This window comes from Microcebus murinus, chromosome 4 (assembly GCF_040939455.1).
Source record: "Microcebus murinus isolate Inina chromosome 4, M.murinus_Inina_mat1.0, whole genome shotgun sequence".
Classification (NCBI taxonomy): Eukaryota; Metazoa; Chordata; class Mammalia; order Primates; family Cheirogaleidae; genus Microcebus; species Microcebus murinus.
This window is the reverse complement of record NC_134107.1, coordinates 13671640-13687945: the sequence shown is the minus strand read 5'-3', so window position 1 is coordinate 13687945 and position 16306 is coordinate 13671640. Positions and strand designations below refer to the sequence as shown.

The window sequence follows — 16306 nt, the reverse complement described above, 5'->3', positions numbered from 1 at the left end:
CAACCCCGCCCAGGCCCAGGAGTTGGGCTCAGCTAAGACCCCAGGTGGTTTTATGGACACAGCAGGGTGGCTCAGGAACAAAGGAAAAGCTCATCCTAATGCCAGGCCCAGCCCCAAAGCAGCCCTGCCCACCCAAGAGCCACCTCCACTGAGCACGTTCTCCATGCCAGGTGCCACGCAAGGCACTTCACACAGATCCAGCTCCCGTGGCCAGATGCAGCAGATTATAGTGCTATCCTCCTTATATAGACAAGGAAATCAAGGCAGGGAGGGGTGAGGTTCTTTGCCCATGATGATACAGTTAATAAGCCATGGGTCTGGGATTCAACCCAAGCAGTCTCGTTCTCAAACCGGTTCTCTCTTTTTATTACAACTTTTAATTGCAGTAAAATACACATAACAAAAAATGTACCACCCCAACCAATTTTAAGTGGAAAATTAGGTTCAGTAGAATTAAATACCATCACCACTATCCATCTCCAGAACTCTTTTCCATCTTGCACAACTGAAACTCTGTCCTCACGGTCCCCTTCCCCAGCTCTGAATAAGCACCATTCTACTTTCTGTCTCTATGAATTTGACGACTCTAGGTACCGCATGTAAGTGGGAATTACACAGGATTTGACGTTTTGTGACTTGCCTATTTCACTCGCATGATGTCCTCGAGGTTCACGCATAACATAGCATGTGTCAGACCTGTTCTCTATTTTTAAAAATGTGTTATAAATCGGTAATCTATTGTTATGCTTCTAAACTCAAAGGGTATAAAAGTGTTTACAGTGAAAAGTCTCCCTCTTTCCCTGGCTCCCTCCAAATGTTTCTCCTTTCTGAAAGCAACCATTCCCACCCACTTTGGAGATATGTTGGCCTGTACAAGCGAATACCCACGTGGGTTCTGTTTGTTCTATTTCACTCTGTTCCGCGCCTTGTTTTTCCCCTTTGCGAATGGCCTTGGAGACCGTTTCATTATCAGTTCAGATCTTCCTTCTCTGTTTTTTCAGCTACACAGTGTTTCACTGTATGGACACGCAGTAACTTAGTGGACAAGTGTTTATGGGTGGCTAGTTTAGAACCTGCACTCTTAACCATGTTAAGGCCTCTCTGAGTGGGACAGTGCAGGCATCACCACGGCTTCCAACTATCACATGATGCAAAGACCTCATGCTCTGGTTCATTCCAGGGGTTCCTGTTTAGCAAGCATGACACACCTTGGCTTACAGAGGCCTCAGCCCTAAAGAAGTTCAGTCAAGTACAGAAGTCGTACAAGGATATAAAGAATTGCAAAGTTAAAACACAGGACAGCGGAGGCTCTGAATAGAGGGCTACAGAGAGGCCCGCGGGGAGAGTGACCGCTGATCAGAGCCGCCTGCCAGACAAGGCATCACTCTGCTTCTGCTTCTGTCCCCAGCACTGCTGTCCCCAAGTTTCCTCCACGTCAGAAAAGAGCACCCATGTCCCCAGCTGCCCACGTCAGGGTCATCTCACCAGAAGGGAAATCAGACCACGTCACTCCCTACTTGAAGCCCTTCCAGAGCTTTCCATGACTCTGAGCATAATAAAGACCTTAGCACGAGGCCTTGGGTGATCTGGCCCCTGCTGGTCCTGCACATCTTGTACACTGCGGCTCCAGGTGTGGCAGCCCGTTTGTGATCCTCAGGCACAACGGAGTCCTTCTGACCTTAGGACCTGGGTGCTGGCTGTCCCTTCTGCCCACAGTCCTCTCTGCCTGCGGCTCTCAACGTCACGCTGCCTGCTCAGAGAGGCGCCCGGATTCTCCCATCTGGGCAGTTCTCAATCTTTTCTTCTATCCCAGCTGCCTGCTTAGTCGCTCCCTAGCACGGATCACAGTGTGTAATTAGTTCACTTGTTCAATTGTTTCCTTGTCTGTCTCCCCCACTAACGGAAAGCTCCACGGAGGTGGTGATCTGGGTCTGGTTCGTTCATCGCTGTGTCCCTACCGTGGATGGATGCAGTCAAGAAAATAGTTGCCGAGACGGAGTTTGGGGTGCTGGAATGTTATAAGGGAGCAGTACTGCAAAGGGAAGGGGCTGAAGCAGAATTGGGCGGAGGGAAAAGCTGAACTGTGACGCAGTCCCAGCGAGATCGCCACCGGCCAGGCTGGGAGCACGACGGTAGCACCCACGGGAGTTTGTGTGGTGCAGAAACACCCAGGCTTTTACATCCCTTGTTTGGTCACCAGATGCGAGCAGCCCCGGGAAGGGTGTGACCTTGAGCAAGGCCATCCTCAGCAGCTGGGGCAGACCTTGATGTTACTGGCCGCTGAGGCTCTCTGCCGACCACGCTCCTCATAGCTAGGAGGCAAGTTCTTCTTGAAGGGGCTCCAGGCAGCACCTCCCCACGTCTACCCCAGTCCCCAGCCCCTAGCACTGTGCCGGGCACGCTGAACGAATGGATGGATGGACACTCGATTGAGTCTTTTTTTTTTTTTTGAGACAGAGTCTCGCTTTGTTGCCCAGGCTAGAGTGAGTGCCGTGGCATCAGCCTAGCTCATAGCAACCTCAGACTCCTGGGCTCAAGCAATCCTCCTGCCTCAGCCTCCTGAGTAGCTAGGACTACAGGCGTGTGCCACCATGCTCGGCTAATTTTTTCTATATATATTAGTTGGTCAATTAATTTCTTTCTATTTATAGTAGAGACGGGGTCTCGCTCTTGCTCAGGCCGGTTTCAAACTCCTGACCTCAAACAATCCGCCCGCCTCGGCCCCCCAGAGTGCTAGGATTACAGGCGTGAGCCACCGCGCCCGGCCTCAATTGAGTCTTGAGTATAGGATTGAGGATTGGAGAAGCAGACTAGGCAGGAAACGCATATGCCAGGCGTGAGGCTTAGCTTGTGCAGAGGTAGAAAGGCAGGAAAAAAAACATGGAAGGTTCGTGAATCCACAAATATCGAGATAGGGGTAAAGCACCATGCCAGGGAGTGGAGAAATGAAGTTGAAATGGTAGGTGAAGGTCAGTAGGCAAGGCCCTATAAACTGCCCTTGGATTTTATTCTGCTGGCAAAAGGAAGCTTTAAAGGGGTTTCAAGAAGGACAATGACATGATCAGCGGATTTTAGAAGGATCACTGCGACAGCCTTGGGGAGATGGCTGAGGAGAGCAAGAGGGGAGTCCGGGAAGCCGAGGGGGAGTTGCTTTGACTGGGCCCGGCTGGGTGCTGGAGAGGAAAGTGGCAGCCACAGGACGCGGCAACCAGAGGCAAGACGGGCTAAGGCCAAAGCCTGGGAACCACTGACACTAAAGAACAGTCAGCAAAGAATAAACATCGAAAGAGAACAAGAAGGAATGGTCAGAGAAGGAAAACAGGAAAGAACTGAGCCATGGGCGCGCAGGAGAGAGAACAGGTCAAGAAGGAAGCTGTCACCGGCGTCCAGGCCACTAAAAGGTCGAGCGAGATAAGGACTGAAGGTGCCCACCGATTTGGTCATCAGAGAGAAAGGACCCAAAAGCAGTTCTGGGTGGGGACAGAGCCAGCCTGGGGCAGGCATTATGCGGCCTGACTTGGGGCTCAGGTTTCCGATGGGCGTTCCAGAACCGATTTGTCCAGGGAGCCCCCGCCCTGCCCTCCTCCCTCCTGGCACTGCCTGGAGCACATAAAAGGCACCCTGCTGGGCATGTGTCACACCAGACCACCAGACCAAGACAGGCCAGGGCCTCCCCAGCCTCCTACTGTGAAGCTTCTTGCTGTCACGCTCACCCTGGTCACACTGGCTCTCTGCTGCAGCTCTGGTGAGTACCCACGCCTGAACTCAGGAGCTCTGCGTACCCCCAGCTCTGCTCAGAAAAAGGGGTGAGCTGCCGTGCCCTCTCTGAAGCCGCTGGAAGGGCCCGGAATTCTGACTTGAGAGAACCGGGTCTTGGGAACTTGGGAAGGGCCCCAAGGGTGTGAGGAAACCTGGAAAGGACCCCATCTTCCATATACAACCACCTCGGAATTCCAGGGAATGGAACAGACTGGAGGGAGGGCTGGAGGAGAACCCGTGTGGATGAGCACGCCCAGTGAAGAATGACACAGAAATAATGAGCCCCTCAGAGCCCAGACTTGGACAGACGCCAAGAGACCTCAGTGCAGCTTCTAGGGTTGGAGTCTCCACCACATGCTACCAACCAAAGGAGCTGGAAAGGGAGCTGCAGAGACACATGTCCCCAAAAGAAACCCAATCCAAGGCAAGGTGTCTCATTCTGGACAGAGAGGAATATTCCAGAAAGGGATCTTCCCTTTGGGAAACTGCCAACCCAGAGTGGAGTTTTCTAAACATTTTTGTCCTCCACAAAAAGCGTTAGGAGTCTCTGAGTAGTTGCTACTGTCACTAGGAGGAAAGGAGAAATAGAGAGAGGGGGAGAGAGGGAGGGAGAGAGAGAGGGAGGGAGGGAGGGAGGGAGGGAGGGAGGGAGGGAGGGAAGGAAGGAAGGAAGGAAGGGAGGGAGGGAGGGAGGGAGGGAAGGAAGGAAGGAAGGATCATTCATACCTCCCTTCAAGCCCCCTGTCTTTGAGGAGTTTGTTACCTAACTCTGTTTTTCACGCTGCATCAGTTTTTTCCACTCTCATCTGAACATGCTGTTGTTATTTTTTTTAATAAACAAAACTCCAATTAATTCACTTGGAAAGTTTCATGATACTCATAGAGATAAGTTTTATTACTCTGGGGGATTAGAAAATTCAAACCAAGAAGCAGTGGGAACAACTATTTTGCAGAGAGGTTTATTTGTTTTGCAGGGGAAATGACATCATTTTGGACTGAAACACATACTAATTATATAGAAGAGCTCAGTGCTGTATACAGAGGTGGGTGGCTCAGCAAGACAGGACTGAAATATATTAAGGGGTGGGCCGGGGATGTGTCTGTATACTTGTGTGTGTAGCGATCATATCCAAAACTTAGTTAACACGATGTACCAATCACTGCTGTCAACACTTTCAGGCTACAGTCCCCAACCCCAGGGACCGTGCACACATACCAGTCTGTGGCCTGTCAGGAGCTGGGCTGCACAGCAGGAGGTGAGTGAGCAGAGCTTCATGTGTGTTTATAGCCGCTCCCTACCACTCGCATCGCTGCCTGAGCCCCGCCTCCTGTCAGATCAGCGGCGGCATTAGATTCTCATAGGATTCTAACCCTACTGTAAACTGTGCATTCAAGGGATCTAGGCTGTGTACTCCTTATGCGAATCTAATGCCTGGTGACCAGGAGTGGAGCAGAGGCGGTGGTGCTAGTGCTGGGGAGCAGCTGCAAATACAGATTACCATTAGCAGAGAGACTGCACAGAGACCACAATAAATCACTGTCTCCCATCACCCCGAAATGGGACCATCTAGTTGCAGGAAAACAAGCTCAGGGCTCCCCACTGATCCTGCAATATGGTGAGTCGTATAATTATTTCATTATATAAGGTACTAATAATAGAAATAAAGTACAGAATAAATGTAATGTGCTTGAATCATCCTGAAACTATCTCCCCACACCTACCCCAGTCCGTGGAAAAAGTGTCTTCCATGAAACAGGACCCTGGTGCCAAAAAGGTTGGGGACTGCTGCTGCCACATCTCGGACTATCTCTTTTCATTCTTACGACAACTCTACAAAGTAGCAACATTGTTCCCACTTTACAGGTGAGAAAATTGAGCTACAGAACTGTAAAGTCACTTGCCTGATGGCATAGTAGGCTGCACAGCAGGGATCCCGATTCTGGAGGTCTGGCTTGAAGTGGCTACTCCTGGTGGGGCCCTGGAGTCAGAGCAGGGAAGCCAAATCTGCACGCACACCAGAAAACTCAAGCGCAAGGGAGTCGGGTGAGACGCAGTGGGAAGATGGAAGCAAGCAGAGGACAGGAAATAGTGACCAGTTCCCTGGCTGCAGGGATTTGAGAAGAAAACATAGTTTGGGGATTACTTGGTTACAGGGAACACAGTGGGACAACAGGCTTGTCTGTCCACGAGCTGAGTGTGCCTCGGGGCCCAAGGCTCCTGTGTGTACACCTTTTCCAGGCCAGGCGTGGGGTCCATGCTGGGCTGGTATAAGCACCTCTTCCTGCCAGAGCATGACTTTGCCACACGCCCTCAGAGACATGTGACCCAGACCATCACTAACCACTCGTGAGAGGCAAGTTTCCGATAGGAAGCAAAACCCTGAGTGGCCTCTTCCCAGCCCCCACGCTGCACAACCAAATCGCAGCAACAGCTTCTATCATCACGCTCTGCGGAGAACTGTAGCAGAACGAACAAATGGCACCTTGCCCCGCCCCAACCCAGGAAGTCCACGGCAGACTCAGGCAAGCCACAAAAAGCTGGCTGTAACCTACAAAGTATTCACACCGTGCCAAATAGTCAACTGCGTAGAGCACCACCAAGTTTCACATCCCGCTCCACCGATGAAAGGCTGCTATCTCTTGCTGACGGGCCTGTTTGCATCCAGGCAGCCCCGGCCAGAGGGCTGGCCGGCTTGAACAGGACCTGGACACGTGTGCTTTCTCTTTTCTGTGTTCTAGCTTCTGCAAAGATCTGCCCAAGCTTTCCACAAATCCTCGAATCCCTCTTCAGGCACACGCTCCCCCGTTTTGAGACTGTGCTGGAAAATGTCAGCCCTAATTGGGACATGAGAAATGCAGCCATTGAGTTGCAGACAAACTGGCGGACACCCTTCCCGAGAAGACCAGAGGCGACATTTTTAGGTTGATGGTGACCTGCGTTCTTCACCCACACCGGTCAGAGTGGCTGCCCCAAGCCCCTAAGCTGCAATGTCACCCTATTTTTTAGACACTTTCTAATCCAAAGAGGAGAGTCACAATGCCAATGTCCCCAGGCAAGCAGGCACAGTGATCTTTCCAGGCATTTCCCCTTCCCTTTTTTAAGAGGCTTTTGAGAAATAATCCAAGCCCTTTTACAATCTTAGTTCCTGCCACAGTTTATTGTACCTCTCAGTTGAGGTTAAAGTTTCTGTGTATTGTCATCTATGTCTGTTTAACTTTGTGGTTCATTCACTATTGTGTTGGGCTTTTTGTTTCTTTCTTTCTTTGTTTGTTTTAGGAAAAAGTAGTCCAAAGCTCAATGTGTGATTAGCATTCAGGAATCCGAAACCCATCGGATTTAGAAGCCAAGGTTCCCCAACTGCCTGTGCCCTGTGCTTCCTGGACTCCACACCCAGCAGCCCTGCCTTTCCCTTTTCAATAAACTAGGAGCATCTCTCTCATGGTTGTGCCCGGCCTCTTTATCTGCCTGCTGGGGTGGGGAGGTCTCTACCCTTGGCCCCCAGGGGAAAACTCAGAACTCTTCCAAAGTCCCTGTCCTCTAGGCTCCGGCCACCAAAAGGAGCTCAAGCCCCCTCCCCTTCTGTCCCACCATCTACCGCAGGACCAGTGACCCCCGCCCCAGTCTGTCCCTAATCTCCTGGTTTCTATGTCCGTCCTCCCTGCTAGGCTGCTCTGGCCAGACTCCTGAGGCTCAGCCCTGACTCTTTCCTCTCCTGCCAACCGAGGCTACCTCTAAAAGGGCCCTAGAATTACCCACTCTCCCCCTGTCCAAGGGAGACAGCCCGCGCCTCTGGCTGCAGGGCCCCAGGGGCCTCCTAACCGGCCAAAAAAAATTCTTATCAAATGCAAACCCCCTTCCACCGCCCACCCCCGCTGCCATCCTTCAGTGCTTCCCTGCGTTATTACAAAAGTCAAACTCCTGCAGGGGTGGGGCTGGGCTCCGGCTCCGGGTCCCACTGGCCCTCACTCTGCTCAATCCCCACACCCCCACCTCCTCTGCCCGGGGTGTTTAGGAAGAGCCAAGTCCCTTCCCAGCCCAGGGCCGCGGTACAAGCCACACAGCACGGGCTGCTCAAAAAGTATTGCTGATTGGTTTTATTTATTTCCTTTTTATTTCAATTTTTTCTTTTTTTTTCATCTCTTTTTTATCTGACATATAAAGAGCTTACGCTGATTGGTTTTAATAATCGCTCTAGAGCAAAATGCGCAAAGAAAAGAACTCGTACAGACGAGTCCGATGTGGATATAAAGACCCCAAAAGACGCCCCACCGCCCGCCCCCGTCCCGTGGCAGCCGTCCCGGGCCGGCCGCGGCTCGCGCAGCTGCGGGCGCGGGGGGCGCGGGGGGCGCGGAGGGCCGCGGAGGGGCGCGGGGGGCGCGGAGGGGCCCGGAGGGGGCCGGGGGGGCGCGGAGGGGCGCGGGGGGCCGCGGAGGGGCGCGGGGGGCGCGTGGGGGCGCGGAGGGGCCCGGAGGGGGCCGGGGGGGCGCGGAGGGGCGCGGGGGGCCGCGGAGGGGCGCGGGGGGCGCGTGGGGGCGCGGAGGGGCCCGGAGGGGGCCGGGGGGGCGCGGGGGGGCGCGGGGGGCGCGGGGGGGCGCGGAGGGGCGCGGAGGGGCGCGGGGGGGCGCGGGGGGGCGCGGGGGGGCGCGGAGGGGCGCGGAGGGGGCCGGGGGGGCGCGGGGGGCGCGGGGGGGCGCGGAGGGGCGCGGAGGGGCGCGGGGGGGCGCGGGGGGGCGCGGAGGGGCGCGGAGGGGCCCGGGGGGCGCGGCGGCGCTCTGGGTCCCGCCACTGCCGGGGAGCGCCGCGGCCGCCAGGGGGCAGCGCCGGCCACGGGCCTCGAGCGGACCCGCGCGGACGCCCGGCTCCCTGCAGATAGAGGATGCAGCGAGCTTCCCTCCTGCGGATCCTGTGCCGTCTGCATAATTTTTAAACTCTGATTCTTTTATTAGGGCTTTCAAGTCAGAATAGTGAGGAAGAACGAGCAGTCACAGAAACCACGTTGCCTCCCTGTTGAACCCTGCCGGTGAAGCGTCAGCCCTTTTGGGATTGGCAATAATTCCATTCCCAGACGATTCCAAGGGCGAGGCCAACAATCTGGAACCTGCGATGGCCCCAAAGGTGGGGAGGAGGGCGGGGAAAGGGAGCCGACGGGCCGACCTTTGACCTTCACCTGCCAGGTTTTTAAAGTCCCAAGGCAGAACCACGACCTAATTACCTTTATGGATTGCTTACTCACCTGCAGGGTTTTCGCAATATCTCATTGATTCCTCATACAACCCAGATTCCAGAGCCCAGGCCCCAACCCCTGTCCTACAGGTAGTGGGACCCCCAATGCAAGAATCTCCAGAGGTGATAAACTAAGTGATAATGATGAGAAAAGTCAACCTAGCCCCGAAACACACACTTGTGCACCCAGAAGGTAAAGCCACCACATCCCGCCCTTCATTGTCCACCACAAAGGAGGGACTCTGATTGTAAAAATTCCAGAACAGGTCAGGGGGATTGGCAATTACAAAAGAGATTCTCTGCTGCGGGTGGGGCCATGGTGGGGGCCTCTTGCCTCCCCACCCCCTCCCTGCTAAGGCACCAGATTCTTCTGCATTCAGGTCATCATTAACCCACATACCTCTGCCTCCAGTGGACCATCCACCTAGATGAGTATTGTTCAGAAGGATAGAGATCCAGGGCCATAAAAGGTTCTGAATTTTAATTACCTATTCACTGCCTGGGAAATATTTACCCAGGGCAGACACAGTGCAGTAACTGAGGATGAGAGGAAGCGTTCAGTGAGTCTGGGGGCTGGGGGTGGAAGTGCAGCACTCCCTGTAGGTGATCCACAAGAATGCGAGCTATGTCAACACACAGAAACCTGGGTTCAATTTAAAAGAGTAGTAGAATGCAAAGATAAACTGGTCGCAACCACCTAAAGAGCACGTATCTGTGTGGTGCATGCACGTATCTGTGTAGTGCATGTTGACAGAAAGCAGAAAGTAGTCAGAGAAATGAAGGAATGTTTATTGGGTTCTTTTCTGTCTGCATGTGGTTACTCACAATAGTTGCCATATATTAATAGCATAGCAATGGCAAGCAAACTATGGCCGGTGGGCCAAGCGCAGGCTGTGGCCTATTTTTGAAGAAACTTCAACCTAAGAATGTTTTGTTGTTGTTATTGTTGTTTGTTTTTGGTCTTTTGGGTTGTTTTTTTGTTTTGTTTTGTTTTGTTTTGTTTTGAGACAGTCTAGCTCTTGTCGTCCAGGCTAGAGTACAGTGGTTTCATCATAGCTCACAGCAACCTCAAACTCCTGGGCTCAAGCAGTCCTCCTGCATTAGCCTACCGAGTAATTGGAACTACAAGCATGTGCCACGACACCTGGCTAATTTTTTTCTATTTTTAGTAGAGACAACTACTGACCTCAAGTGATCCTCCCGCCTGGGCCTCCCAGAGTGCTAGGATTATAAGCATGAACCACCCTAAGAATGGTTTTCACATTTGAAGAAGAAAGAGGAAGGGGAGGAGAAAAAGAAAAAATTTGTCCATCCCTGTATATACAAATATTAATTATATAGCCAGCCATTTTCACTGTGAATATGCAAAACTCTAAAATACAGGGAAGCCATTGAATAGAAGCATCCTACCTTGAGAGGTATTAAGCACAAACAGTGTGAGGAAAACAAGTTAAATGTATCTCAACAAGGTAAAAAAAAAAAAAAAGGATTAAAAATAGAAAATGCATTTTTAGCACTATACTAGTTTTAACATTCATATCTTTGAGGAGCCCAGGGGAAAGAAAGACCACATGGCTTGATCAGATTGTTAAGAAAATTGTGAATCTAGGTGAAAAAAATTTTTGAAAGTATCTGTTATCCCAGAAACCCACAATCAAAGGAGCTTTGCTCTGGAGGAAAGCTAAAGAGTAATGGAAATTATCAAACATTGCCATCACATTGCAAACTCCAAGGGCTTGTCCTCCTGTGTGTCAATGTATAGCCGGGATTAATTGATCAGCACAAAAGCTGAGACAGCTTTTTACACCTGAGATAGTCGAGGTTAGCCTGGCAGAGAAATCTATAAATGACTCATAAGGCAGGAAGAGGAAGCAAAACCGGCCCTCATCAACTTTATCAGCATGGTGTGGATGAAATTATGTCTAAAATTATGTCTAGTTTACAGCTGATGCAAGCCATGCTGTTTGCGACTACCATGGGATTTGCAGGTAGTAATTCACCTGAAGTGATTGCCACTCAAAATGGCTTTAGATAGATGATAAAGAAAACCTTTATTGATGATGATGGAGCCACACAAACAATGCATTCTGAAACGTGTAATTAGGGATGTTCCTCCCAAGCACTTTCAGAATACACCAGCAGGCACATGGCAATAATGTGAGGGTGAATCATCGGTAGTTAGGCACCCCAAATATTTCCATGAGCAAATTACAACACTACAGTACATGCAAAAAAAAATAAAAATCTGAAAATAGATTCAGCTACGCAAGCACGGTTGCCAGCGTTGAAATTGATAAAGCAGGGGTTTGGAACTCAGATTTGTTACTAATCAAGTGAATGGATCCCCAGCCTCTCACAAAAGTCTAGCTAACTTTGAAAATATCTGAAGGTGTGTGCCTGTAGCACCCAGCCACCCTGTGTAACCGCAAGTCACACAACCACAGAGCTTCCTTTAGAACACCCTCTGATGCCCCTGACCCAGAAGTAGGTACTGACCCTCCCTAGGACAGGGTAGAGCCTTGGTCAGGGGCTCCCTTGGAAAGACAGGACAGGGAGCAGGGCATCAGAGCAGAGGAAGGGCTGCAGGGTGTGCAGTCTCCTGACCTCCTGACCTTAAGTGTCCAGCCAGTCTCTGAGTCTTCTTAATTTACCTTGGATATGTCTCCTTCTTTCTGCCCTATTGCCAGATAGCCTCTAAATTAGTTTCTTATGGCTGCTATAACAAATTACCACAAACTTAATGGCTTTAAAAAACACAAATTTAGGCCGGGCACGGTGGCTCACGCCTGTAATCCTAGCACTCTGGGAGGCCGAGGAGGGTGGATTGCTCGAGGTCAGGAGTTTGAAACCAGCCAGAGCAAGAGCGAGAGCCCCATCTCTACCATAAATAGAAAGAAATTAATTGGCCAACTAATATATATAGAAAAAATTAGCGGGGCATGGTGGTGCATGCCTGTAGTCCCAGCTACTTGGGAGGCTGAGGCGGAAGGATCACTTGAGCCCAGGAGTTTGAGGTTGCTGTGAGCTAGGCTGATGCCAAGGCACTCACTCTAGCCTGGGCAACAAAGCGAGACTCTGTCTCAAAAAAAAAAAAAACCAAAAAACACAAATTTATTATCTTACAGTTCTGGAGGCCAGAAGTCTGAAATGGATCTCACTGGGCTAAAAATCAAGGTTGGCAGGCTGCACTCTTTCTGGAGGCTCTAGGGGGAAATCCTGTTTCTTTGTTTTTTTTTCAGTTTCTAGAGGCCACCCTCATTCCTTGGCTCACAGCCGCTTCCCCATCTGCAAAGCCAGCGGCACAGCATCCTCAAATCTCTCTCTTCTGTCTCCCTCCTCCATGTCTAAGGACACGTGTGACCACACTGAGCCCATCCGGAGCATCCGTGATAATCTCCCCAGTTCAAGGTCCACTGATGGGCAGCCTTCATTCCCCTTGACACAGGGATAAGGACATGGACATCTTTGGGGGGCCATTAGTCTGCCTCCTAAATGGTCTCTAGGATTTCAGTCCTTTCTCATGATTGCCAAACTCAAACAGCAACTTCATGCTTTTGTTTAAAATCCTTCCCTGCTCCCAGTTTCCTGTAGGAGAAAGTCCAAACTCCCCACCCAGCACAGGAGGCTCTCGGATGCCCTGCTTCCCTCTCTGGCCTCAAATCCTGCTGCTTCCCGACCCACCCTTTGCTTTGGGGGTGCAGTGGTGGACAAGGCTTGGAAATATGACCGCTCTCCAAGTTAGGCTGGCCAGTTCGCACTGATGCACAAACAATATGTGAAATAGGCAACAAATTCGTGTTGTTCACACTGCCAAACTTTTGCATAAGTAGTTCTCACCGGCTGAAGCACCTCTGCTTCCCAAAGCCCCCTGAAGAACCAAACTCCATCTTTTGTGACCCATGCAATACTCAGGACATATCTACAACAAAAAATGATTCATTATTTAGCTAAAACACAATTTAACCAGGCATATTTAACTCCTGCATTTTTATTTGCTGAGTCTGGCCACCTTCAGATTCCTTCCAGACTCAGCCCTCGGGCTCTTCCTCCCTGCTCTCCCACCCGGCCAGCCCCCAATGCCCTGAGGATGGGGTCCTTGCTCCCACCGGTTCCCAGGCACCTCACCTGGGCTCTGTGTGCCTTTCTGTCACCACAACGTGTTTGCTTATAGCTGTTGCCCTCTCTAAATGTGAGCCCCATGAAGGCATGACCCATATTTTTGTTATGTTGTCTTTCATTATAGTAAAATCAGAAAATCCAGGCAAGCAAAAGGAAAATAAATCATTCAAATGTGCATCTGCCTCACGCACTGAATCACACTAGCAGGATCCTAATTTTGAGCCTCTAGTGGAAAAGTTGAAGCCATTGTGGAAGCTGAGACAGTAAAATCAGTACATTACAGGACTTGAGACTCTTTTTATTCACTCTCTCTGTTTCCAGGCAGGACCACGTCAATAACCAAGTGGTCCCCAAGGGATAACCCTAATTTCCCCAAACCCCCCTTACTCTCTGGCCAACCCATGTGAGGAATTCATGTGCTCCGTGGGCAGGAAGTTCTACCCAAATTTCTAAAAGGTTTGAAATTCATTGTGTCCTGTTGCTTCCTTTTTGTTTCTAGATAAAGATGAGATCACCTTATGAAATTGGATACTTCCTAAATGACAAATCCATCTGAAACTATTCACCTCACACTTGATAAATTTCAAAACCTGATTATTTTGCAATTTTATCAATGTTGATAAAAGTGCGATATTAACCACATAATCAAAAACAAATACCTTTTAATGTCTGCCACTACAGAACAAGAATTTCACACTGGACCCCAGTGATGGGAAACTTTGGAAAGTCATGTGCCTGACAAAATGTATTGGCTGACATATCAAAAATGACATTTCTCCTTTTTTAGACTGATAAAGGAGAAAGAGAAAGAAAGAAAAAGGGGAGAGGGTGAGAAGGAAGAAAGAAGGACGGGCCAGGCGCGGTGGCTCACGCCTGTAATCCTAGCACTCTGGGAGGCCGAGGCGGGCGGATTGCTCAAGGTCAGGAGTTCAAAACCAGCCTGAGCGAGACCCCGTCTCTACCATAAAAATAGAAAGAAATTAATTGGCCAACTAATATATATATATATAAAAATCAGCCAGGCATGGTGGCTTGTGCCTGTAGTCCCAGCTACTCGGGAGGCTGAGGCAGGAGGATCGCTTGAGCCCAGGAGTTTGAGGTTGCTGTGAGCTAGGCTGATGCCACGGCACTCACTCTAGCCTGGGCAAGAAAGCGAGACTCTGTCTCAAAAAAAAAAATAAAAAATAAAAAAAATAAGAAAGAAGGACGGAAAAAAGAGAGGAAGGAGAGAACATGCTGAGGTTCTCAGTCACGTGGAGACAGTAGTCACGCACTGACTCTGGAAATGTTTTTTGAAAAGCAACAAACAAGTGATTATTTTAATGATGCCAGTGGAGGGAACAGAGCGAAAACTGCCAAGGCTGACACAGGATAGATGCTTGATAAATGTTTATTGGATAAATGACAAGAACAATCACCTGAGCCCCATAGTTGCTTAAGCCCTTCTGGTTACAAACACAAGCCCACACCCATCCCCCTGGAAGTGAAGAAACGCACCAAATGGAGCTTCTGCCCCAGTCTCCAGTCCAGAACTGGCTGCACCTATAACCGAGCATGCTCTGAAAAGCCACTTCGCGGAAGGTATTTCTTTAACTGCAGGTGTTTGTTTCCTTTGGCACCGCAATATGTAATTTCCCATTTTTAGAACAATGCTCCAAAGGAAAGTCACCAAAACAAACTTCAGAGGGGGCGGTTTTCTTCCCGGCCACCGCTACAGCCCTGTAAGACAACAACAACAGGATTTTTTATTCAAAACACTATTTGCATCGCTCCATAAAACCAGGAGACCATGTGTTAAGGTCACACAGGCTCAAAGGAGGTGTCCCCACCCCTTGGTTGGGCATCTGAACAAACTCTTGCCTTTGGGAGGGTAGGCTTGTGAACTGTTCTGCTCTTGGGTCTGGTTTGGTCTTGACGTGCCCCCCTCTGTGTGGTTTTTGTGTGGCAAGGGTGGAAAGGAAGCTTGCATAAAGCCAGTGTCTGTCCTTTGGGTGCCCCCGCACGAGTCTGAGGCCAGAAGAGGACAATGTGTTCCTGAGAACATCCAAATGACAGACGAAGGTGAGGAGCCAGGAAAAGATCTGCCACCTCCAGGCTCTGCCATTGAGAAAGTGTCTCATCACCTCCAAACTGACCTTCTCTCTTCCCTTTCCTCTTTGTGCTTCATAAACCCAAGCAATCGGCTTCAGGACTTCAAGAGTCCCTCCCCTGCCCTCCCCATCTCCCATCCCTACCCACACCTTCCTTCCCATCTCCCATCCCTACCCACACCTTCCCTCCCATCTCCCACCCCTACCCACGCCTTCATTCCCAGCCCACCGCCTCCACCTGGGGTCACGCCCAGCTCGTCCCCACCTGACTCCCCATGAACTTGCATGTTGCCCTTCTCACTGGCCTCCCGTGTGGACCTGCATGCCCCTTCATCGTGCACCTCCTGCACTCAAGAACGCTCAGCGACTCCTCCCGTAGAAAAGGTGCAACTTTCTTGGCGTGACTGCCCCTGGCACTAGCCCTCCTTTCCGACTTTATCTCCCACTAGTGCCGACATGGGTCTTGGGCACCAACCAAAACGACCTGGTCATCATTTCCCGGGTCCCACCTCTGTAGGCACCATCTCTCACCCTTGCCCAACCTAGAACCACCTTCTGGGTCCTCTCTCTGGGACTAAATCGTCCCCATTTTTGAAGATCCACCCAAACAATACCTTCTTTCTGACCACTCTAGTTCACGGTGACCTCTGTCCCTTCCCTTGCTGAAGCACCGAGATTCTACCCCATTCCTTCAGTACATGCACACTTTGTGAAGAAATCATCTCCATAACTTTTTTTTCCCCCTGCATGTGTTTTGAATTGTTTAGAGGCAACAAGGGCTAAGCCTCTTCAAGAGGCTTGGAAGGACCTAGGCACAAAGAAAGTGAAAGCTTTGACATTTCCACACTGCCCTTTGTTAGGCACTTGCCACGAACCTGTCTCTGAGCTGGTCCCTTCTATCTGTGTGACCTCATTTAACCCTCGCAGTGAGACTCTGAGGTAAGGACCACTGTCCCTTTCCACAGGCCAGGAAACAACAGCTTCGAGAAGTTAAATAACTGCTCAAGAGCTGGAGTTCAAAGGCGGCTCACAATATCGCCTGCAATAGCCCACGCTGTTCGTTGCCAGAAAGTTCCCCACACAGATGGGCAGGGCGAACAGGGTGGGTAGGAGG

The 16306-nt window shown here is 50.7% G+C and overlaps 2 protein-coding genes across 2 annotated transcripts in view; one reads left to right on the top strand and one right to left on the bottom strand.

Annotated features, from left to right (window-relative positions):
- Positions 1–3336: 3336 nt before the first annotated feature.
- SCGB1A1 (secretoglobin family 1A member 1) lies at positions 3337–7046 on the top strand. Its single transcript, XM_076001356.1, is given in 4 exon segments — positions 3337–3474; positions 5192–5375; positions 6499–6632; positions 6635–7046. Coding segments are annotated over 4 exon segments (588 nt in total). The 3' UTR covers positions 6767–7046.
- Positions 7047–14474: 7428 nt separating this feature from the next.
- Positions 14475–16306, bottom strand: part of AHNAK (AHNAK nucleoprotein) — an 88599-nt gene continuing 86767 nt past the window's right edge. Inside the window, exon 6 of the mRNA XM_076001819.1 lies at positions 14475–14821. Coding sequence (XP_075857934.1) covers positions 14814–14821 — 8 coding nt within the window. The 3' untranslated portion in view covers positions 14475–14813. The remainder of the gene's footprint in view (positions 14822–16306) is intronic.